This window comes from Bos javanicus, chromosome 7 (assembly GCF_032452875.1).
Source record: "Bos javanicus breed banteng chromosome 7, ARS-OSU_banteng_1.0, whole genome shotgun sequence".
Lineage (NCBI taxonomy): Eukaryota > Metazoa > Chordata > Mammalia > Artiodactyla > Bovidae > Bos > Bos javanicus.
This window is the reverse complement of record NC_083874.1, coordinates 15971792-15996364: the sequence shown is the minus strand read 5'-3', so window position 1 is coordinate 15996364 and position 24573 is coordinate 15971792. Positions and strand designations below refer to the sequence as shown.

The following is a 24573-nucleotide window of genomic DNA, read 5'->3' as shown; positions in this document are numbered from 1 at the left end:
GGCACAGGAGTAGGGATGGGTCTCCACAGCAGCCGAGGGCTGGAGCCAAGGACCGTACCAGCCAAGGACCACCCCCCAGCTGTGGGCTGGAGTTCTGGAATTTTGAACCACAAATTCCAGCCATGGCCAGAAACTCCCCACCCAGTCATGGTCAAGGGCAGAGATGCCCCAGGTGGAAGCTTCAGCTCCGAGTGTACATTCTCCAGCTTTGGGCTAAAATCCCAGACCTGAGATGAGTTCTTCTCCGTTGCAAAGTTCAGTCACAGACAGGGCTTCCACCCAGCTGCAAAGATTCAGCGACAAGCCTGAGTTCCCTAGCCCAGGGGATGGCGCTTACAGCCAAGGATCTCAGGCCAGCAAAGGACCTTCAGGCTTGGTCTGAAGTCTTAGGACCCAGCGACTTCTCTGTCATGGGTGACACCTGCCATGATGGGTTGGTCCCCCCAGCTATGTGTAAGGCACCCCAGGGTCCCACAGAGGCAGCTGCTGGGCGCATAGTTGTGTTATTAACTGGGGTGGTTGGGGGTTGCACCAACCTTGCTTGGTTGCTCTGCGGGGGTTCCACCCCCAGGCAGACACCCTTGGGTCCAGGCCTGCAGGCCCTCTCCTGGCAGGTTCAGAGCGAGGCTGGCCAGTGTCCGAGGCAGAAAGGGCCCCTCATTCACAGCTGAGGATTCGATGCTGAGCCTGGTGAAGATCAAGAGGGAGTCAGGTCTCTACCACTGGGCTGTCGCCCCAGCTCCAGCATTCGAAGCACAGGGGCTGGGGGGAACCCTTGGGTGGTCCTGTGATGGGGGCAGGGCACAGACAGTGTTCCAGATCTCCCAGCACCAGGGGGGTGGACAGGAAACCTGGCTAGAGGAGTTGATGCTGAAGTTCCATTTGCATCACAGGTCCACTGCTCTTTTTACACAGACTAGATGAATATTTGGGGAAAACTGTGAGGGGTGGGGGCTTCCCAGGTGGTGCAATGGTAAAGGATCTGCCTACTAATGCAAGAGACATAAAAGACTGGGTTTCAGTCCCTGGGTCGGGAAGATCCCCTGGAGGAGGACATGGCAACCCACTCCAACGTTCTTGCCCGGAGAATCCCATGGACAGAGGAGACTGGTGGTCTACAGTCCATGGGGTTGCAGAAGAGCCAGACACAGCTGAAGTGACTGAGCACACAAGCATGTGAGGGGTGGAGGGAGAAAGAGGGGTGGGGGGAGAGTTGAGGAGGGCCCACAGCTAAAGCACTCCACTGTTTCAGGCTGCCCCTGCACTGTGTGGGTGGTGCCAAGCACCTATCTGTGTTTCGAACAGAAGTGCCTCTGTGGTTCTGTGCTCACATATGCAAGGGACACATTTAGGCGTCTCTGGGTTTGAGCAGGAGGAGGGTGCATGCCTGTGTGTGGGCATGTAGCCCCCGTGTGCAAGGCCAGGTGTGCTCATCTGGGTCCAAGCGTGCCTGCCGGCTTCATGCAGCCTCCAGGTTGACCTGGCAGACGCTCCTTCAGCGTGTGCTTGCTCACCCGTGCACACAGATGCATGTGCCCACACGCATGTGTGCACCTCCGGAGGGGGTCTCTGGGGCTGCCTCTGATAGCACAGACACCTCTGGTGGCCCTTGAGCTAGGTGACCCAGAGGTGGTGGTGGGGGGTGAGGAGCAGCGTGTGGCCGCCCTGGAAGGTGTGTCCCGGAAGGCGGCGGCGCAGTGGGCGGCTGACCTCTGCCGGCTCTCAGAGCAGCTCCTTGACCTCTCCCAGCTGCGTCTCCGAGCAAGGCCCTGGGACCTCGCAGCGCTGGAGAGGGGCGTTTCTCCTCGGGGCGTTTCTCCTCGGGCTTCTTCACTAGGGGGGCCACTGTCTCTGGCTCCCCCAGGCTGGCTGTGTGAAAGGACTTCGAGGCCCAGGTCCTGGAGATACTCACTGCCCTGAAGGGCCCCCAAATCCAGGCTGAGGTCCTCTGAACTCTCGCTACCGCCGAGCAGCCCTGGGATTCCATCCTCCTGGAGACAGATGCGGAAAAGGCCTTGACCCACAGGCAGCGAAGACCCCCACATCCAGACCCTCCACACCATCCCCTACTTATCCAACCTGGGCTCTGGGCCCAGCTCTTGGCAGGTGGGGTAGAATGAGGGTGGTCCCCTCAGTGCAGGCCTTCAAGGCCTTAGTCCTCAGAAAAGGGGTTGGAAATTAGGGCTACTGGCCCCGACTCGACCTCCATTGTTGAGTTTCTGTCTGATCATCTTATGAAACAGGCCACGTAAATCCTGTCCTCTGTCCTCTCTCCTCTGTCTGCCGGCTCACCCAGCTTGCTTTAAGCCTCTTATAAGATCATGTGTGTGAATGCAATTTGTACAAGTGCCGTACTCCATAATTTGGCCACCTGATGCAAAGAACTGATTCATTGGAAAAGACCCTGATGCTGGGAAAGATTGAAGGCAGGAGGAGAAGGGGACAGCAGAGGATGAGATGGTTGGATGGCTTCACCAACTTGATGGATGTGAGTTTGAGCAAACTCTGGGAGTTGGTGATGGATAGGGAAGCCTGGAGTGCTGCAGTCCACGGGGTCACAAAGAGTCGGACACGACTGAGCAACTGAACTGAACTGCACGCAGTATCCTTGATGCTACTGGCTGAATTTCAGGCAGTATTGTGGCTCCTAGGCTTTCCCCAGGGCTGCCCTTAGGGGTCTCCTAGACCCTAAGTCTCCCTCCCAAGCCAGGATGAGAGTGGAGCAAGTGAGGAAGCCACCTCGGGCACAAAATTGTAGGGGGTACCCCCAAACTCAGAGATCAAGAAAAGCGTATTTTCACACTTTTTTTTTTAAGTTTGTAATTTTCATTTTTTCTTTTTCCTTTCTTTTTTTGTTTGGCCACACCTCATGGCATGGGAAACTTCCCCCACCAGGGATCGAACTGGTGCCGTTGTAGTGGTAATGCAGTCTTAACCACTGGACCACCACTAAGTGTAAGTAATTCAGTCGTGTCCAACTCTCTGCAATCCCATGGACTGTAGCCTACCAGGCTCCTCTGTCCGTGGGATTCTCCAGGCAAGAATGTTGGAGTGGTAGCCATTTCCTTCTCCAGGGGATCTTCCCAACCCAGGGATCAAAGCAGGGTCTCCCGCATTGTGGGCAGATTCTTTACTGTCTGAGCCTCAGGGAAGAAGCCCTAAGGACCACCAGGGAAGCCCCTAATACAACAGTAACAAAAAACCCAACAGACTTCAATATAGTGCAGAGTTCCATGATGAACAAATCATCAAAGTGTTACGACATGACAGGGACTTCCCTGATGGTCCAGTGGTTAGGACTTGGCGCTTTCACTGCTGGTCTAGGAACTAAGATCCCACATGCTGTGTGCTGGGGCCAAAATTTTTTTAAAAGGCGGGGCTTCCATGGTGGCTCAGAGGTAAAGAATCCGCCTGCCAATGCAGGAGACACAGGTTCAATCCCTGATCCAGGAGGATCCCACATGCCTCAGAGCAACTAAGCCTGTGCGCCACAACTACCGAGCCTGTGCTCTCGAGCCCTTGAGCCACAGCTACTGAGCCAACGTGCTGCAGTTATTGAAGCCTGTGTGCCCTAGAGCCCATTCTCTGCAACAACAGGCCACCGCAATGAGAAGCCTGTGTACTGCAACTAGAGAGTAACCCCTGTCGCCACAACTAGAGAAAACCTGTGTGCAGCGACCAAGACCCAGCATAGCTAAAAATAAATACATAAATAAATAATTTTTAAAAATTAAGACATGACAGTATTGGACTCTGCACTTCGCTCACCTCACCCTATTTCCAGCCCTCCGCTCCATTGTACCAGAGAGTAGCTTGGAACCTTTGAGCTCCTAAATCCCTTCCGATACCTTCCCCTCCCTCCTCAGCCCGGTATTTACAAAGGGCTCCTGGGTCCACCGCCTCCTGCTTCCAGCCCCTCTGCAGCCTCACGTTCCCACCCACCCAGGAGGCAGCTGTTAGACTCTAAAAATACATAGAGGTAGATGATAACGCCACATCCACCAAAGCACCAACCAGTTGCCTCCCCAACAGTTATTCAAGGGCCTTATTCTTAATCCCATTGCAGCTCTTACCAGGGGGTGTTGTTGTCCCACTTCCCAGATCAGGAGGCTGAGGCTCAGGGAGGAGAAAGGACTGTGCAGCCTCGGGTCACACAGTTGGTAAATGGCAGAGCCAGACTCAAACTCTGTGGGATCTGTCTGGATCCAAGCTCTATGCTCTTTCTTGCTCTACTTCCTCCTCTATTTCTTTTCCTAGTCTTTTCTTTGCCCTCTCCTCTCCCTGTCATTCATCCCCCTTTTTTTTTTCTTCCCAGCCAGGGCACCTGTTTTTTCCTTTCCCTGGAGAATCTCTTCTCCTAGGCCATCCAGAGGCAGTCTGGTGAACTCCTATTCCTCCTTCAAAACCCACCTTGGGCATGCCCTCCAGGCTGCCTTTCTGACTCTTCCAATCTAAATAAGGTGTCCCTCCTCTGGGCTGTCAGGGTCTGCAGGATAAGCACTATTCCTTTCCAGACTGTTGTGACGCTGTCCTCAGACAGGGTTTGGTGGGTAGGTGGGTGGTCCGCCCCCCATGCTACAGGCAAAACCAATCCTGAGATGTGGCCTTAGGCATCTATGTGAGCTCAGGCAGTCCTTGATGGACTGTCCCGATTGGTGGCCTAAAGGGCCCACTGAGCAGACCTGCCACCCTTGATGGTTTCTACAAGAGGCTCCCAGGATAGAATTGCCAGATAAAATACTGGACACCCAGTGAAATTCGAATTTCAGATAAACGACTTTTTTTTTTTCTAGTGTAAATAGATTACAAACATTGCAATATTTGGCAATCAGTTCTAACTGGGCATCCTGTAATTTTATTTGCTCAATTTTGCAAGCCTACCTATCCATGGGCCATTTGGCCGGTCGTGGGCAGTCTTTACTAGGAAAGGGGGAACAGGGAGGTCCCTACTAATGCTTGGTGAGGGGAATTTTCAGAGAAGCAGCCAATTGAAAGTGGAAAATACCTGGACTGCCCCGGTGGTCCATTGGATAAGAATCTACCCGCCAATGCAGGGAACATGGGTTCAATCCCTGGTCTGGGAAGACCCCACATGGTGTGGGCCACCTCAGCCTGAGTGTCATTACTACTGAGCCCACGCAGTCTAGAGCCCACACTCTGCAACAAGAGAAGCCACCATAATGAGAAACCCATGCACACAACTAGTGAATAGCCCCTGCTCGCTGCAAATAGAGAAAGCACATGTGCAGCAATGAAGACTCAGCATAGCCCAAAACAAGCAATAAATATATAACCAAAATTTTTAAAAGAGAAAGAGGAAATACTTGCCAGCCAAGAGCCAGGCATTTGGTTGGCTGGGGATCTTGGCTGGTGGGAGGCAGGTAGCAGTGTCCATACCTGTCTTGAATGAGGTTGGAAGAACTAGGGTCTGGCTTTTTCTCTGACCTTCCCCACTTGGAACTCTACAGTTTTGATGCCTTATAGTAAAATATAAATGGGGCTTCCCTGGCAGCTCAGTGGTAAAGAATCCACCTGCCAATGCAGGAGACTGGGGGGGGGGGGTCAGGAAGATCCCCTGGAGGAAGAAACGGCAACCCACTCCAGCATTCTTGTCTGGGAAATCCCATGGCCAGGGAAGCCTGGCGGGTTACAGTCCATGGGGTCTCAAAGAGTCAGACACAACTTAGTGACTGAACAATAGCAACAAAAATATAACAGAATTCACCATTGTAACAATTTTGTGTACAACTCTGTGGCATAAACTACATTTACTCGATATGTAATCATCATCACTCTCCATCTCCAGATAAACTTTTTTTCATCTCCCCCTAAGGAGGGTTTGTCGGAGAAGGCAATGGCACCCCACTCCAGTACTCTTGCCTGGAAAATCCCATGGATGGAGGAGCCTGGTAGGTTGCAGTCCATGGTGTCGCTAAGAGTCGGACACGACTGAGCGACTTCACTTTCACTTTTCACTTTCATGTATTGGAGAAGGAAATGGCAACCCACTCCAGCATTCTTGCCTAGAGCATTCCAGGGACAGGGGAGCCTGGTGGGCTGCCGTCTGTGGGGTCGCACAGACTCCGACACGACTGAAGCAACCTAGCAGCAGCAGCAGAAGGGTTTGTACCCAGTAAATAGTAACTGCTTATTGTTACCTCCTCCAGCTTCTAGTCACCTCGACTCTACTGTGTCTCATTGGATTTGCCTATTCTCTGCTGTTGTTCAGTCGCTAAGTTATGTCTGATTCTCTGTGACCCCAGGGACTGCAGCACGCCAGGCTTCCCTGTCTTTCACTATCTCCCTGGGTTTGCTCAAACTCATGTCCTTTGAGTCAATGATGCCATCCAATCATCTCATCCTCTGCCGTCCCCTTCTCTGCCTGCCCTCAGTCTTTCCCAGCATCAGGGTTCTTCCCATAAGGCTTTGGCCGCCTGCCTATTCTAAGCACCTTGTTTAAGTGGGATCGTACAGTGTTTGTCGTCTTGTGTCTAGTTTATTTCACTTAGCTTAATGTTTTCAAGTTCATCCGTGTTCTAGCACAGGTCACAGTTTCCTTTCTTCTTAAGGAAGGATAACATTTCATTGTATGGATGGAACCACACTGCGTGGATATAAGCAAAACTGCATTTTGTTTATCTATTTGGTCTTTGATGGACAATTGAGTGGCTTCCACCTTTTAGCTCTTGTGGATTTTGCTGCTATGAATCAGTTCAGTTCAGTTCAAGTCAGTCGCTCAGTCGTGTCCGAGGTGTATAAATGTCTGAGTCTCCATATTTACCTCTTTTGGGTAGATCTGTAGAAGCGGGGTTGCTAGATCATACAACAATTCTCTGACTGGCTTCTGGAGCCCTGGCCATATTTTCCATGGTCTCCTCTCTTGAATTTCTCCTTTACACCCACTAATCTGTTTTCTTTTTTTTTTTTTTGGCTGCTCTGTGTGGCATGTGGGATCTTAGTTCCCCGACCAGGGATCGAACCCATGCCCCCTGCAGTGGAAAGCATTGCGTCTCAACCACTGGAACACCAGGGAAGTTCCTGCACCCACTGCTCTGGTTTCCCCAACCTGCCTGGCTGCTCCTTCTCTGTCTGCCACTTCCTCCCTGTGCCTTTCATACACCAGGGTACCTCTCCTTCAGTCTCTATCCAAAAAACCCACCCCTCTGGCCCGGCTGGTCCGGGTTCCCCTGATTCTCCTCTGACTTCCCCAGCCGCCTTCCTGAAGTCACTCCCATCCCGTCCCGGGTGTCTGGACAACCTCTACCAACCCCGTCTTCCTCTGCCACAGCCCCTAAAGTTTCCTCGCATCTCTGGTTTTCATCCTCCTGTAAATATAAACACGTCAGGACAACCTCTTGGCCTGGACTGGGTCCCCCCTCCTCTGTCTCCTGCATCTGGCCTCCCTCACAGGAGGCAGAAGTGGGAACCCGGCCAGGTCTTTGGGTGGAAAGGGAGGGTGGACGGCTGTGGCAGGTACAGCGAGGGAGAAGGAGGGAGGGGGCTTCGTCCTTTGCTGGGGAACTTGTATCTTTCCTCCAACATTTCCTGGGTGAGAAACGGGAACCAGCCCACTAGGAGCCTCCCCGGGCATCTGCCCAAACATAGGTATGCTGGCCCTGACACCCCAGAGAGCGTGCCATCAACTCAGACTCCTGCTCCCTGGACCCTGGGGAGCCTTGGGGGATGGGTGCCTCCCCGCCCCCGCAGACCCAGAGGCGAGATGCCCCAGGAATTTCCACTCTATAAAAACGGCTAGCTGTGTGCAGATTTAAATAGTACACAGATCAACGTTTTTTTAAAAATGTAAATGGCTATTTATCTCCTTGTACTTTAGGAAAAAAATAGCACACCAGAGCAACTTCGTGTCTCTGGTTCTGTTTCATCATGTAAAACAGGGAACGAGTTTCAAACAAGAGAGCAGAACAGGGACAGAGGGTTTTCTGGTGGCTGGAAGGGTAGAAAGGCCTTCGTCAGGGTTTGCATCCTTGATGTAGTTTTTGTTGGCTCAGTGTGACCTAAGACAAATTTCTAAGCCTCTCTGGGCCTCAGTCTTGTCATCTCTAAAATGGGTGTTATGTTGCCTTCTTTTTGAATATATTTTTATTTGCTTATTTAGTTATTTTTGGCTTTGCTGGGTCTTCATTGCTGTGCGGGCTTTTCTTACTTGCAGCGCTTGGGCCTCTCGCTGCAGTGGCTTCTCTTGCTGTAGAACACAGGCCCTAGGGCGCTTAGACTTCAGTAGTTGCGGCTTGTGGGCTCTAGCGCACAGGCTCAATAGTTGGAGCACACGGGCCCAGTTGCTCCGCAGCCTGTGGAATCCTCCCAGACCAGGGATCAAACCCTTGTCTCCTGCATTGGCGGGCGGATTCTTCACCACTGAGCCACCCAGGGAAACCTTATGTTGCCTTTTTGTAGGATTGCTGGGCAGGTGAAATGAGATGATATTTACATCTTGTAAGCCCTTGATCTGGAGAAGGCAATGGCACCCGACTCCAGTACTCTTGCCTGGAAAATCCCATGGATGGAGGAGCCTGGTGGGCTGCAGTCCATGGGGTCACTAGGAGTCAGACATGACTGAGTGACTTCACTTTCACTTTTCACTTTCATGCATTGGGGAAGGAAATGGCAACCCACTCCAGTGTTCTTGCCTGGAGAATCCCAGGGACGGAGGAGCCTGGTGGGCTGCCATCTATGGGGTCGCACAGAGTCAGACACGACTGAAGTGACTTATCAGCAAGCCCTTGATCAGTGGAAGCAGATATGGGGTTGGCCAAAAAGCTCATTTGGGTTTTTCTATAACATCTTACGGAAAAACCTGAGCACACTTTTTGGCCAAGCCCATATTATGGTGGTTGTTTTTAATACTTCAGGAATCAGGGATCTTCCTCTGGGGCCCTGCCAGATGGAGCTAATTGGAGTAGACCAATGATTAAACCCTGCAATGACAATCAAGTATGAGTGAATGTTCTAGAAAGTAGAAAGTGGGCTAGAAAGAACAGGAGGGGACAGTTGACTCTGGAGGGACAAGAATTCTGGACTGGAGTTCTACTTAGGAAATCCCTTTTTTGTTATTATTTTTTAAAACTTAATTTTTTTAAGTTTGAAAAATTAGATTTATTCTAAGCCAGATCATACAAAAAATCCCTCTTTTAAAATGGACAAACCACTGGGGTAATCACTGGTGTGCAAAATCTACTAAGGATAACTCAATTAGGACAGGTTAGACCATCTTTAGACAGCTTCCATAACCAAAATTAAGCCCCCAAACTGTATTTCCAATCACATAGTGTCTATGTGACAGGTAAGTGATTTCTTGAACTGGCTATATAGGTCAATATATATAGCCAATTGCATATATTTTAAAATAATCTATATCTTACCTGTGTATCCACTCCAGTAAAGAGGAGCCTTGTAGGCTACAGTCCATGGGGTAGCAAAGAGTCGGACACGACTGAGCTACTTCACTCACTCTACCTGTATCACTGCAGATGGTGACTGCAGCCATGAAATTAAAAGATGCTTACTCCTTGGAAGGAAAGTTATGACCAACCTAGATAGCATATTCAAAAGCAGAGACATTACTTTGCCAACAAAGGTTCGTCTAGTCAAGGCTATGGTTTTTCCTGTGGTCATGTATGGATGCGAGAGTTGGACTGTGAAGAAGGCTGAGTGCCGAAGAATTGATACTTTTGAACTGTGGTGTTGGAGAAGACTCTTGAGAGTCCCTTGAACTGCAAGGAAATCCAACCAGTCCATTCTGAAGGAGATCAGCCCTGGGATTTCTTTGGAAGGAATGATGCTAAAGCTGAAACTCCAGTACTTTGGCCACCTCATGCGAAGAGTTGACTCATTGGAAAAGACTCTGATGCTGGGAGGGATTGGGGGTAGGAGGAGAAGGGGACGACAGAGGATGAGATGGCTGGATGGCATCACTGACTCGATGGACGTGAGTCTGGGTGAACTCTGGGAGTTGATGATGGACAGGGAGGCCTGGCGTGCTTCGATTCATGGGGTCGCAAAGAGTCGGACACGACTGAGCGACTGATCTGATCTGATCTGATCTGATACATACTTTTCATTAAAATGCATGCATATTTCAATGAGAACTCCTACTAAATGTAAAAAAAGAAGAAGGAAGGAAGAAATCGGGAGGGCTTCCTGGAGGAAGTGACAATGAGGGACACCCTGAGCAATGAGTAGGAGTTAGCTAGGCGGAGGCTCTGGGTGAGGGCATTCCAGGCATTAAGAGAACAGGATGTTCAGAAGCCTGGATTGGCAAGATTTGCTTTTGGCTGGAGGTGTGTGTGTATGTGTGTGTGTGTGTGTGTGTTGGGGTAGGGGGGATGGAGCTGTATCAGCAGGCCTGGGAGCCCAAGAAAGGATTTAATCTCTAAGTTCCCAACAGTAGTGGTAGGGAGGCTGGGGGAGAGGAGGTGGTGATTCCCCTTCAGAGAGATGACGCAAGATGCAGAGCCCAGATGGGCTTGAAGCAGCGAAGATGCCTGTGCAGATCACCTGGGTGAGCAACTATGGTGGCCTCCACCAGGGCAGCGGAAAGGCAGGGACAGACATGGATAGCACTGAGAGCTGTACAGGTCTGATGCTATACAGGGCTTTTGGACAGAAGGGGCAGGGACATCGCCATCTGCTGCCTCCAGCTCTGGTGGCCAACAAGATGAGGATGAGGATGTGGGTGGCAGGGCTTCTTTGGAGGTGGTAGGTGCTCAGCGAGCACACCCAGGGCTCCCTGCTTCCCCAGATGCGTGGTCTTTCCATCACCATCCTAGCTGCCCAACTGCCTGCTGCCCACGGTCCCTATTCCAATATATACAGAGCCCTGGAAGGCTCTAGGGCTAAGCCTGAGTCTCAGGTCTCTCTTCATTTACTCTGGACTCTTCCCAACACCGAGGCAAATTCTCTCCCTCTTGGACCCCAGTGTGCTCTTCTCCAAAATAAGGGGTGGACTTCCCTGGTGGTCCAGTGGTTAAGAGTCTGCCTGCGAAAGCAGGGGACACAGGTTCCATCCCTGGTCCAGGGAAGATTCTGCCTGCTGTGGGGAAGCTAAGGCTGTGAGCCACAACTACTGAAGCCAGAGCACTCTAGGGCTCATGTTCTGCAGCAGGGAAGCAATGAGAAGTCTGTGCATCACAACTGGAGGGCAGCCCCCAGTCACTGCAACTAGAGAAAGCCCACACGCAGCAATGAAAATTTAGCACCGCCTTGATCAATCAATCAATAAAATTTAAAAAACAATACCAGCAGATACACAGAATTCCCTGTATATGGTTTGACTATAATGAAGCCTCTTTCCTTAGTGTGGTGGGTGGTCCAAAATGCCACCCAGATTCCCCCTTTGGTGAGGATGTGTTGCCCCAGATGCTAAGGGGTCGGTGGCTATCAGCAGACGGCTGTCAGCTGTCAGCCTCCTCCCAGGAAGTCATATCCCTTCCTGGGCAGTCCACAGGCCATGACTTATTGGTGTGGAGATGCAATGGCTTGGTCATTTCAGCCTAATTTGGGATGACTCTGCAGGGATGTTCTAGCTCAGAGCTCCTCATGGGAGCTTTTCCTTCCTTCTTCATTGATCCATCTACCCACCCATGCACCCATTTAGCCACCCTTCCCTCCTCCCTCTCTTCCTTTCTTCCCTTGATTCTTCTATCCATCCATCCATCTCTTCTGTCAGTCCTTCCATCCATCCATCCACCCATCTATCCATCTGTCCATCCATCCATCTCTTCTGTCAAAATGTCCTTCCATCCATCCATCCATCATCCATGTCTTCTGTCTATCCTTCCTTCCTTTCCTCCTTCCAGCCATCATCCCTCCACTCTACTCATCCCGTGCTCCCTCTTCTTGTTCCATAAAGGGTTCATTTCCTCACCTGTGGAATGGCATAATAACCACTCTGCTATGTTTTAATAATTCCCTGAAATATTGCACACAAGTGCCTGGTAAAACCCAGGTGCTAAACAAAGTGTACTTGCTCCCCTGGAGTCATCAACTCCTGCCCATCTCAGCAGTTGGACACCTGCCTGCTCATCCTCCATAGTGGAGAAGTCTGGGTCCTCAGGCCTCCAGGGTCCACCGCTGCTCTTGGTGGCTGAATCTGCAGCTCCAGAGTCAAAGGGCTGGACACATGGCTTGGGCTCAGAGCCTGTGGGAAAGGAGGGACAAGGTGTTAGACCTGAGCTGTGAGGCCTGAAGAGTTGGGCCCCAAATGCTGCATCTGGGCCTCAGTTTTCTCATCTGTAAAATGGGGTTGCAGGGGAGGATGGTACTGATGATCTGTAAGCCAACATACATGCCACCACTCCCCACCACTCATCCTGAGCCTGGAGCAGACATTTCTGTTCAGGCACATGGCTCTTTCCTCCTGAGCCATGGCCCCCTCAGAATTCTTCCCAGTGCATTATTTAAAAAATTTTTTTATTTATTATTATTTTTGGTTGCACTGAGTCTTTGTTGCCACATGTAGGCTTTCTCTAGTTGCAGTGAGCAGGGGCTTCTCTTTGTTGCAGTGGTCAGGCTTCTCATTGCAGTAGCTTCTCTTGTTGTGGGCAACAGGCTCTAGGCACGTGGGCTTCAGCAGTTGCAGCTCGGGGGCTCACTGGTTGCCGTGTGAGGCTCTAGTACATATGGGCTTCAGTAGTTGCAGGCCACAAGCTCAGCAGTTGTGGCTCGAGGGCCTTACAGCTCGGGCTTTAGTAGTTGTGGCACATGGGCTTAATCACCCCACAGCATGTGGGATCTTCCCAAACCAGGGATTGAACCCACGTCCCCTGCATTGGCAGATAGATTCTTAACCATTGGACCACCAGGGAAGTCCTGGACTGAGCCTTTTGCTGAGGGAGACACAGGTGTCCCATCTCTCTCCCTCTGCCCCTTGCACGGCTTCTAGAGCATATCGTGCCTCCCTATTCGAATCCCCATGGAGGTGCCCCACCACCTGGAGGAAAAAGGTCGAATGTCTTGGCTCAGCCACCGATGTCCACCAGGATCCTCCTCTGCGCCTTGTCTCTGCCCCTTAGGCGGGACCCACTGCCTAAGAGCACCCCGTTCCTGTTCCAGGGCCACCTGCCTGAAGACCTCATCCTACTCACTGCAGAAATGTCCATCCACCCTCCTCCCATGGTGCCTCTGTCCTGGGCATTGCCCTGCACTTCATTGCACCGCATTATCTTGACCCCTGGCCTCCTTTCATGCCTCCACGCCCCCTGCCATGACATCCCAGGTCCTGTTGAAACTGGGGAGCTGAGAGAAGTGTGCGTGGAGGTGACAGTGGAGGAGCTGGGTGAAGGTGGAGGCAAGGAGAGACCAGTGGAGGTGGTACTTGGAGAGACGGACCAGCACGTTTGCGGTAAGAGCCAGTAAGAGCCCCGAGGGGCTGGGCTGGGGTGGGGAGTGGGATGGCGGGGTCCTTGGGCAGTGCCAGTTAGGGCCTCCTTCATTCCTTAGCTCAGGTCCTCTGTGGCTGGGTGATCCCATCTCCTGGCTTGCTGGACACAGTCCTGGTTTATGCTGCTGAGTCAAGTAGTGATGAACATTATGGGACTTCCCTGGTGGTCCAGGGACTAGGACTCCATGCTCTCAGTGCAGGGAACCTGGGTTTGATCCCTGGTTGGGAACTAGATCCCACATGCCACAATTAAAAGATTCTGTGTGCCACAACTCAGACCCGGCATAGCCAAAGAAATAAATAAAACAAAACCTCCCACAGTACCACGCTTTTGCCCTCCAAAGGGTACCAGTGGGGTGGCTACTTTGTGGCCACTCCACCTATAACCACCGTGGCCAGCAGATGAGAAGAGATGATGCTGTCTTTTTCTATCCCAAAGTAGGATGAGCTGTCTGTAGCCACTTACCTTCCTTCTCCTCCCAGCTGTGTATATACCAACACTGCCCTACGTTTTTGGGGGCATGACACTTGTATAATTTGGAGGGCTATTTTTTTTTTTAAGAAAAAGAGTATGAAATTATGAATGCAAAATTACTGGGAAGTAGCAAGAACAGCAGAAAACAGCCAAGACAGGAATAAACGCATTCCATAAATAGATGAATGAAAAGCTATTACATGGGTGTGAAAAACTTAAGGAGTTTGGAAAACATTTTGGCAGTTCTTCGAAAACTTAAGCATACTATGGCTCAGGAAGCTCAAACAGGGGCTCTGTATCAACCTAGAGGGGTGGGATGGGGAGGGAGATGGGAGGGAGGTTCAAAGGGAGGGGCTATATGTATACCTGTGGCTGACTCATGTTGAGGTTTGACAGAAAACACCAAAATTCTGTAAAGCAATTATCCTTCAATAAACAATAAATAAATAAATATATAAATAAAAACTTAAGGACCTCCTATGTGGTCTAGTGGTTAAGAATCTGCCTGCCAATGCAGGGGACACAGGCTTGGTCCCAGGTCTGGGAAGATCCCACACCCTGCAGGGCAACTAAGCCCATGAGATGCAGAACTACTGGAGCCCACACACCCTACAGCCTGTGATCCACAGCAAGAGAAGCCGCTGCCATGAGACACCCGTGCACCGCAGCTAGAGAGTAGCCCCCACTTGCTGCAACTGGAGAAAGCCTTTGAGCAGCAACAAAAATCCAGGGCGACCAAAAAAGAAAAAAAATGGTGGAAACAATCCAAATGTTCATAAACAGATGAATAGATACACGAAATGTGGTCCATCCATACAATGGAATGTTTTTCAGTCATAATAAGAAACGGGGGGGAGTTCTGGGAATTCCCTGGAGGTCCAATGGTTAGAACTCAGTGCTTTAACTGCCGAGGTTAGGGAACTAAGCCCCTGGGCAGGGAACTAAGATCCCACAAACAAACAAATAAACAAAAGAAGAATACAAAAGGGAATGGCGTTTTGAAACCTATTATACCATGAATGAACCTCGAAGACAGATATCATGTGACGTTGCAGAAGTCAGTTCACAAAATATCCCATGTTAGTGGATTTCATTTATATGAAATGTCCAGAACAGGTGTATCTATAGGGGCAAAAAGTAGATTAGTTGTTGTCTAAGGCTGGGGACGGAGAAGGCAATGGCACCCTACTCCAGTACTCTTACCTGGAAAATCCCATGAGCGGAGGAGCCTGGTGGGCTGCAGTCCATGGGGTCACTAAGAGTTGGGCATGACTGAGCGACTTTACTTTCACTTTTCACTTTCATGCATTGGAGAAGGAAATGGCAACCCACTCCAGTATTCTTGCCTGGAGAATCCCAGGGACAGAGGAGCCTGGTGGGCTGCTGTCTGTGGGGTTGCACAGAGTCGGACACGACTGAAGCGACTTAGCAGCAGTAGCAGCAAGGCTGGGGAGAGGCTTCCCAGGTGGTACTAGTGGTAAAGAACCCACCTGCCAATGCAGGAGACACGGGTTCGATCCCTGGGTCAGGAAGATGCCCTGGAGAAGGGGATGGCAACCCACTCCAGTATTCTTGCCTGGGAAATCCCATGGACAGAGGAGCCTGGCGGGCTACAGTCCATGGGATTGCAGAGTCAGACACAACTGAAGCGACTTAGCATGCAAGGCTGGGGAGAAATGGGGAACTTTGGAGTGATGAATAAAGGATTCAGATTTCTTTTGGGGGTGATGAAAACCTTCTAAAATTGATTGTGGTAATCATTCACAACACTCCTATTTTTTTTTTTTTTTTTGACCATGCCACAAGGCTTGTGGGATCATGATTCCCAACTAGGGAATGAACCTGGCCCCCAGCAGTGAAAGTCAAAGCACCGAGTCCTAACCACTGGGAAGCTGGGGATTCCCATCACGGTATATTCTAGAAACCACCGCTGCTCTCCTAGCTACTATCCCAAGCTGGGTTAGGGCCTCTGTTCGGCTGCCCTCATTCAGCCCTGCATCTCCCACAAGGCAGCTTCTATGACTCGGGGAGATGTTGGAATAAAACAAGCAGGCTGTGAAGGACGAGAAAAGCCAGATGTGGGGGTGAGTCCTGGAGGCTGATGGCAGCTTGAAAAAAGAGGGAGAGACTCCCTGAGAGGCAGTTCCATCCCTTGGCCAAGATCCCAGGGGGCCTCAGGACAGGCTGCTGGGTGTGCCTGCTTTCCTGGATGGGGGCTTCACAGAGGCTTGAACCTCATCCTTGCATCTGTGACCCTGCAGGTCTGGGACCCAAAGGCTGAAGGTAAAAGTTGATTCTTTGGATGGATGCTTCTGACCCAGGAATGTGTGGCTTCCCTGGTGGCTTAGATGGTAAAGAATCTGCCTGCCAATGCAGAAGATGTAAGAGATGTGGGTTCCATCTCTGGAGGAGGGCATGGCAACCCACTCAGTAACTACTCTTGCCTGGAGAATCCCATGGACAGAGGAGCCTGGCGGGCTATAGTTCACGGGGTCACAAAGAGTTGGACACGACTGAAGCAACTGTCACTTCACGTCATTTCTGACCCAGGAACAGGCTGAGCCTGACCCTGAAGACAGAGTCCATTCTGATCTCTGCATCACATGCTGAGCCTCAATCTTTGGGTCACAGACTGAATCCCTGTCCCAGTGTCATTGACTGAACCTCGGTCCTGGCATCATACTCTAAGCCCTGATTGTGGTGTCATAGACTGAGTCCCAGTACTGGAGTCATGGACTGAGTTCCCATCCTAGAGCTTCAAGCTGTACCCCAATCCTCATCACACACTAAACACTGATCCCAGGCACACACTGAGCCCTGACTCTGAAGTCACACTCTGAGCTTGGTTCTGGTGACAGATTCTCTCAAGCTCCAGTCTTTGTCTTCAGTGGCCTCTGGTCACCACTGCCTGATCTCCCCACCTGCACTCCAACCTCAAGCTGTTAAGACCAAACTCCTTGTCTTCCTTTCTCCTTCGGGGTCTATGTATCAGTGTGACTGTAGTGTCTCCCCAGTGACCCCCACCAGAAACCCGAACTCGAGCCTCGCCTCCTCCCAACCCCTCAGGACACCAAGCCCTGTCAATTCCCCACCCCTCTTTTTTAAAAAAACTTCCATTTCTTTAGCTTTATTTACTTACTTGGCTGTGCCAGGTCTTAGTTGTGGCATGCAAACTCTCAGGTGCAGCAAGTAGGATCTAGTTTCCTGACCAGGGATTGAACCCAGAGCCCCTTCACTGGGAGCACAGTCCTAACCTCTAAACCACCAGGGCAGTCCCTCCGTCCTTCTTTGGTTTTGCCTTTGATATGATCTTAATATCAGCCTCCATTATGCTCTATCTGGGTTTCCCAGATGGCTCAGCATTAAAGAATCTGCCTGCCAATTCAGGAGACCTGGGTCCAATCCCTGGGTCAGGAAGATCCCCTGGAGAAGGGAATGGCAACCCCCTCCAGTATTCTTGCCTGGAGAATTCCATGGACAGAGGAGCCTAGTGGCTACAGTCCACGGGGTCGCAAAAAGTCGCATACAACTTAGTGACTAAACACAACAGTGCTCTCTCTACACAACCACAAGTTTTTTTTCTTTTTGGTCATGCTATCCAGGCATGCAGGATCCTAGTTCCCCAAGCAGGGATCAAACTCATGCCCTTGGCATTGAGAGTACGGAGTCCTTAACCATTGGACCATCAGGGAAGTCCCTACAATCGCAACTCTCATTGGGATTTTCCTGTACAAACCATTGCCAACAATAGTTGGCTTCTTCCATCCCAGTAGAAGAAGATGTGTCTTCTTGGCATGACATTTCAGAGTCACCCTCCTTCGTCTGGTCCCCACCCCATAGACACCAGTCCCCTTACAAGGACATTTGAGCACTTTTCAGTCCACCCGCTCAACTCCCCCCAAATGCCTGAGCTCCTAACTCACCATTCTCCTGTGCACCTCTGTGCAGTTCCCACCACTCTTTCCCACTCTTCTGCCTGGCAACCAAGGGGTCCCTCTGATCCTCTGTAGACGGTCTTAGCCAGAAAACTTTGGATTGGTTTGCTAGTGGCTAAGAACCCCTGGGCCAATGCACGAGACATAAGAGACTCGAGTTCAATCCCTGGGTTAGGAAGATCACCTAGAGGAGGGCATGGCAACCCACTCCAGGATTCTAGCCTGGAGAATCCCATGGACAGAGGAGCCTGGTGGGCTACAGTTCATGAAGCTGCAAAGAGTCAGACATGACTGAGGGACTAAGCATGCACGCACGCACCCCTTTTCTGCTTCTGGATGTACTTTAATTGGACTGCTTGTTCCCTTCTAGACCAGGAGTTTCACAGGCCAATTCTGGCTCAACACCTGATTTTGTAAATAAAATTTTAGTAGCACACAGCCACACCCATTCATGTGCCTTGCTGTCTGTGGCTGTCATCATGCTACAATGACAGTGTCCAATAGTTGCATCAGAGACCATATCACCTGCAAAGCTGGAGGTATTACTCCCTGGCCCTTTACAGAAAAGGTTTTCTGACTCCCACTCCAAGGTCCATGGGGGCAAGTTCTGTATCCAACCCACTTTTACATCCCCCAAGTCTCTTGATCAGTTCCAATATGTCTTGCTTCATGCTAAGTCTGTCATGTTCTTTCCATTCTTCTATCTTAACAACAACCCTCTGAGTCCCCACATTATGGAAGGAGAAACTGAGGCTCAGAGAGGTGTACTGACTTGTCCAAGGTCATACCAGGCTGTCAAGAGGCAGAGCTGAGATGGGAAGCCAGGTATTTCTTATTCCAAAGCAAGGGCTCCTAACCACAGAGCTATTCTGTGGTGAGCTGATGAATGGATAGATGGGTGGATAAATGATTGGATGGAAGGGTGGATGGATGAATTGGATGAATTGTTGGATAGATGGTTGTTGGATAGCTGGTTAGTTCATTGGCTGGCTGGCTGAAGGGAAAGTTGTCTGGCTATACGGTTGGATGAATGGATGTTTAGATGGGTGGATGGTTACCTACATGGATTAATGGGTGGTTAGAGGGAGGGAAGAATGTGTAGACGCATAGGTGGATGGTTGACTGGCTGGCTGGTTGGATGGATGAATGAGTAGACGTTTAGATGGATAACTAGTTGGATGGGTCTTTGGATGGATAGGTGGATGGATGCATAGATCCAAGGATGCATGGATAGATAGTTGGCTGTCTCTCTGTTGAGTAGATGAATGGGTAGATGGTTAGATGGATGGATGGATGAAAACATGGATACATGGAGGCATGAATGGATAGTTGGCTACCTGACTGGTTGGACGGATAAAAAAGTGGATGGTTAGATGGATGCATGGATGGATGAAAGGACGGATAGTTGGGATAAGTTGTGTGGCAGTGTCCAGTGGCAGTGATTGCTCTGCATTCTGGAGATGGTATTCTTAGGGGATGAGTGTGGGGAGAGCTCTAGATGGAAGGAGGCAGGACTGTGGCAGAGAAGCCAGGCAAGAAGGAAACCAAGTTGAGACACAGAATGTACTCATGATATACATGCTTATCATATACTAGGGAAAAAGTGGAAAAAGTGTGGCCAAAATGAGTAACTGAGCAACCGAGGGAAAGGGCCAGTGGGGCTCTGCCCTGCTGCAAATCCCAACCCCCCTTCCCTAGCCTTGTCTGGCTCCCCACATCTACTCCATTATTTTCCCAGGAGGCCCCGTCTGGTGCCCAGACAGCCAGTTACAGAGCGTAAGAGGAGGGCACAGAAAGGCTAGAGACGGGAAGGACACGGTTAGGGAGCCCCTCTCTGTGCCGCACCCCCAAGCTTCTCTCTAAGGAGCCGCCTAGCAGCTTGGATTCAGGTTCTAGGCAGCCTCTTACACCAGCAACCCCTGCAGCCCTGGCCATAAAAGGGTTTAAGAGTTGCCACTGGTTCCCACAGCTCACTCCCCCACCTGCCAGCCTATAAATCATAGCTTCAACCTGCCTGGGGTGGGGAGACAGGGTGGGCTGGGTGGCCAGGAGTGGCTAGACCTTCATAAGGATGTGGACATCTTCGTGATCCATGGCTGATATCCTAATTCTCTAGCATAGCCATCCACTGGTGGATTTAAACACTCTCTGCAAGCCCCCCCCTCCCCACTCACACTGGTAGCTTCCTTCACTGCCCAGAACACACTCCAGAGGTGGCCTTGGAACAGAATGGGTTTCAAAGCATGGGTCTTTCAGTATATACTTGCTGTGTGACCTTGAGTTCATCACGCCTCCTTTTTGAGTCCGGCTTCACAAGGGCTCAACAGCTGGCAGCAATTTCTACCACTATGACTGTTCTTCTATTGCATCCCAGTCCCCAGGCCACCCTCTCCCTCCCCAGCCCCAGCCTCCAGGTCCCCTGCTAGCCCTATCTCCTCCAGCAGAGTGCCTGGCACACTACAGGTCCTCAACCAGAGCGTATGTCATGAAGAAGCGAATGGGTCTTCTCCATGGTTCGTCTCCTGCACGGAAACTCACTCACTAACAAGTACCCAGCTTAGGCAAGGGGTAGGGGGAGTTCCTATCACACAATCCCCCTGTGCCCCATGGCCTTGGACACTATCTGGCTATCTTCCAGGACTAAACTCTTGCTGAGATTTAAGAAGTGCCTCTTTGCAAAAGCAATTCACCCAGACCTTGGGGGGATATGATACAAGAGTCTATCCAGCTCCCAGAGGTAAACTGAGGTCCTGGGACCCGGTGTGGGGGAGTGCTACCAGCCAATGTGTATGTGTGTGCATATTCCAGGGCATGTCTACTTGAATCTCTGGATGTCTCAGACCTTCCTCTTGCTGCCTCTCTGAGCCTCTGTCCTGCACCCACCCGGGGAACAAGTAGCATCAGGAACCCCCAGGAAGCCACCAGGCTGCCCCAGGTCTAGGGCGAATTGTCCATCCACAAATTTACCTTCCGAGACAACCTCCTGGCAGAGCTTGGGGAGACATCTCCTCTGAGACAAGAGGGACCCCACAAGTCTGTGATGTTCCATGGGGGCCCTGGGGAAGCAGAGATCATCTGGGGCTGATTCAGGCAGTGTCTGTACCCTGAGCTGAGAAAAGGCTTGGAGTGGGATGGTGGGCAGCAGGCTGTCCAGGGAGCCTGGGTGGCCAGTGCCCACTACTCACTGCATGCCCCCTTACCTCTCTTAAAGGCCCACCGCTTCAGCCAGAACTTGGAGAGAGCCGGCCAGGAGTGGTTGAGCGCCGAGCTGGCCATGGGGGCCGTGCGTGCGAGCGTGTGAGTGAACGGCAGGATGAAGAAGGCGCTCGGCTGGGAAGCCCTGCCAGGACAGGGCTGCCAGCGAGAGGGGCGGAGACTGTCTGCAGGGGCTGCCAGACACATCAGCTGATGGCAGCTGGGGACTGGGGCGGGAGACGGGGGAGGCAGGACTGCAGCCTTGGGGGAGGCCGAGCACTTAGCACTACCCCACACCTCCCTTGCCCTCTAGGCCTCTTGCTCTGGCTGTATTAATACAAGACATTCCCAGGAGGAGCAGAAGAGAGCAGTGAGAGAGTCCTCAGACCACAGGTATAGACTGGGTCTTGAGGTCGGTGGGCTTGGGTATGCGTGAATGTCTGAGTGTTTGTGTATGAGTGTTTGTCATTGTCTCTGCTTTTGAGGGCTTCCCTGGTGGCTCAGATGTTAAAGAATCTGCCTGCCATGCAGGAGACCTGGGTTTGATCCCTGGGTCAGGAAGATCCCCTGGAGAATGGGATACCACTCCAGCATTCTTGCCTGGAGAATTCCATAGACGGAGGAGCCTGGTGGGCTACAGTCCAGGGGGTCACAAAGAGCTGGACACGACTGAACTCACTGAGCATGAACACACTATGCTTTTGACAGTGCATTTGTGTGACAGCTTCCCAGGCGATACAGTGGTAAAGAATCTGCCTGCAATGCAGGAGGTGCAGAGACCTGGGTTTGATCCCTGGGTCCAGAAGATCCCCTGGAGGAGGAAATAGCAACCCAATCTGGTATTCCTGCCTGGGAAATCCCATGGACAGAGGAGCCTAGTGTGCTGCAGTCCTTGGGATTACAAAGAGTTGGACACAACTGAGTGAGTGTGAACACAAAGTCCTTTTGTGTGTCAGCACATAGCATGTTTTTAAATCTTGAGTGTCAACTTGTCTATGGGGGTGTGTGTATATAGGGGTGTTTATATCAATGTTTCCTCCTAGTTTCATTGAGGTATAGTTGACTGACATCACTGTATAAGTTTAAGGTTTACATCATAATGACTTAATATATTGTGAAATGATTAGTGCAGTAAATTTCGTTAGCATCCATCAACCCATAAAAAGTGAAGTTGCTGAGTCATGTCCGAGCCACCAGAGAAGTCATCAACCCATATAGATACCAAGAAAAGAAAAAATATGTTTTTTTTTGTTGTTGTTCTGATGAGAACTTGTAGGATTTACTCTCCTGGTTGGTGGTTGGTTTAGTTGCTAAGTCATGTCCATCTCTTGGAACCCCGTGGACTGTAGCACACTAGGCTCCTCTGTCCATGGGATTTCCCAGGCAAGAATACTGGAGTGGATAGCCATTTCCTTTTCCAGGGGATCTTGCCAACCCAGGGATCAAAGCCACATCTCTTGCATCTCCTGCACTGCAGGTGGATTCTTAACTGACTGAGCCACCAGGGAAGCAAATACACCATATAGCAACATTAACTGTAGCCATCATGTTATACGTTACATCAAAGATTTACTCATCTTACAACTGGAAGTTGGAACCTTTTGACCAACTTCATCCAATTTCCCCACCCCACTCCCTGTCTCTAGTAACCACAAATCTGATCTCTTTTTCTATGAGTTTGGTTGTCACCGTTTATTTTTTTTTTTTTTAAGTTCTACATATAAATGAGATCATATAGCATTTGCGTTGAGAACTTATTTATTTCATTAGCATAATGCCTTTAAAGTCTATCCATGTTGTTGTAACAGGCAAAATATCCTTTTTTTAAAAAATGGCTGAATAATATTATCTATGTGGTTTTTAAAATCTCTGTGATCCTCTGTATGTATTTGTGTGAATGCCCATATCTGTGGGATGGGTTCTACATGACTCACCTGGGACTTGGGGAGATCTGCTTCCAGTATTTGGGGGGAGAGCTTGGTATTGGCCTGTGGTTTCCTTGTGTCTACAAGTCTGTTGCTTTATCTGTATGTGCATCTGTGTGGATGCCAGCCAGCGCTTGTTCATACAAGTGCTGCCCCCTGGTGGTGGAATCTTCCTCACTTCAGTTCAGTTCAGTTCAGTTGCTCAGTCGTGTCCGACTCTTTGTGACCCCATGAATTGCAGCACGCCAGGCCTCCCTGTCCATCACCAACTCCCGGAGTTCACTCAAACTCATGCCCATTGAGTCGGTGATGCCATCCAGCCATCTCATCCTCTGTCGTCCCCTTCTCCTCCTACCCCCAATCCCTCCCAGAATCAGGGTCTTTTCCAATGAGTCAACCCTCCGCATGAGGTGGCCAAAGTATTGGAGTTTCACCTTCAGCATCAGTCCTTCCAATGAACACCCAGGATAGATCTCCTTTAGAATGGACTGGTTGGATCTCCTTGCAGTCCAAGGGACTTGCAAGAGTCTTCTCCAACACCACAGTTCAAAAGCATCAATTCTTCGGCACTCAGCTTTCTTCACAGTCCAACTCTCAAATCCACATATGACCACTGGAAAAACCATAGCCTTGACTAGATGGACGTTTGTTGGCAAAGTAATGTCTCTGCTTTTCAATATGCTATCTAGGTTGGTCATAACTTTCCTTCCAAGGAGTAAGTGTCTTTTAATTTCATGGCTGCAATCACCATCTGCAGTGATTTTGGAGCCCCAAAACATAAAGTCTGACACTGTTTCCCCATTTATTTCCCATGAAGTGATGGGACCAGATGCCATGATCTTCGTTTTCTGAATGTTGAGCTTTAGGCCAACTTTTTCACTCTCCTTTTTCACTTTCATCAAGAGGCTTTTTAGTTCCTCTTCACTTTCTGCCATAAGAGTGGTGTCATCTGCATATCTGAGGTTATTGACATTTCTCCCAGCAATCTTGATTCCATCTTGTGCTTCTTCCAGCCCAGCATTTCTCATGATGTACTCTGCATAGAAGTTAAATAAGCAGGGTGACAATATACAGCCTTGACGTACTCCTTTTCCTATTTGGAACCAGTCTGTTGTTCCATGTCCAGTTCTAAATGTTGCTTCCTGACCTGCATATAGGTTTCTCAAGAGGCAGGTCAGGTGGTCTGCTATTCCCATCTCTTTCAGAATTTTCCACAGTTTATTGTGATCCACACAGTCAAAGCATAGTCAATAAAGCAGAAATAGATGTTTTTCTGGAACTCTCTTGCTTTTTCGATGATCCAGCAGATGTTGGCAATTTGATCTCTGGTTCCTCTGCCTTTTCTAAAACCAGCTTGAACATCTGGAAGTTTACAGTTCACGTATTGTTGAAGCCTGGCTTGGAGAATTTTGAGCATTACTTTACTAGCATGTGAGATAAGTGAAATTGTGCAGTAGTGTGAGCATTCTTTGGTATTGCCTTTCTTTGGGATTGGAATGAAAACTGACCTTTTCCAGTCCTGTGGCCACTGCTGAGTTTTCCAAATTTGTTGGCATATTGAGTGCAACACTTTCACAGCATCATCTTTAAGGATTTGAAATAGCTCCACTGGAATTCCATCACCTCCACTAGCTTTGTTCGTAG

General features: G+C 50.2%; 1 protein-coding gene across 5 annotated transcripts in view; it reads right to left on the bottom strand.

Moving 5' to 3' along the window:
* The window catches only part of ARHGEF18 (Rho/Rac guanine nucleotide exchange factor 18), a 101015-nt gene that overhangs the window by 69057 nt on the left and 7385 nt on the right, over positions 1-24573 (bottom strand). For 4 of the 5 annotated variants that reach the window (XM_061422259.1, XM_061422258.1, XM_061422262.1 and 1 more), the window contains 3 exons: positions 12036-12157; positions 1711-1991; positions 537-687 (listed from right to left, as the gene is read on the bottom strand). In XM_061422259.1, coding sequence (XP_061278243.1) covers positions 537-687; positions 1711-1991; positions 12036-12050 — 447 coding nt within the window. In that variant the 5' untranslated portion in view covers positions 12051-12157. Of the gene's footprint in view, positions 1-536; positions 688-1710; positions 1992-12035; positions 12158-21009; positions 22652-24573 lie in introns of those variants that run through there. The other variant, XM_061422257.1, reaches the window with a different exon arrangement.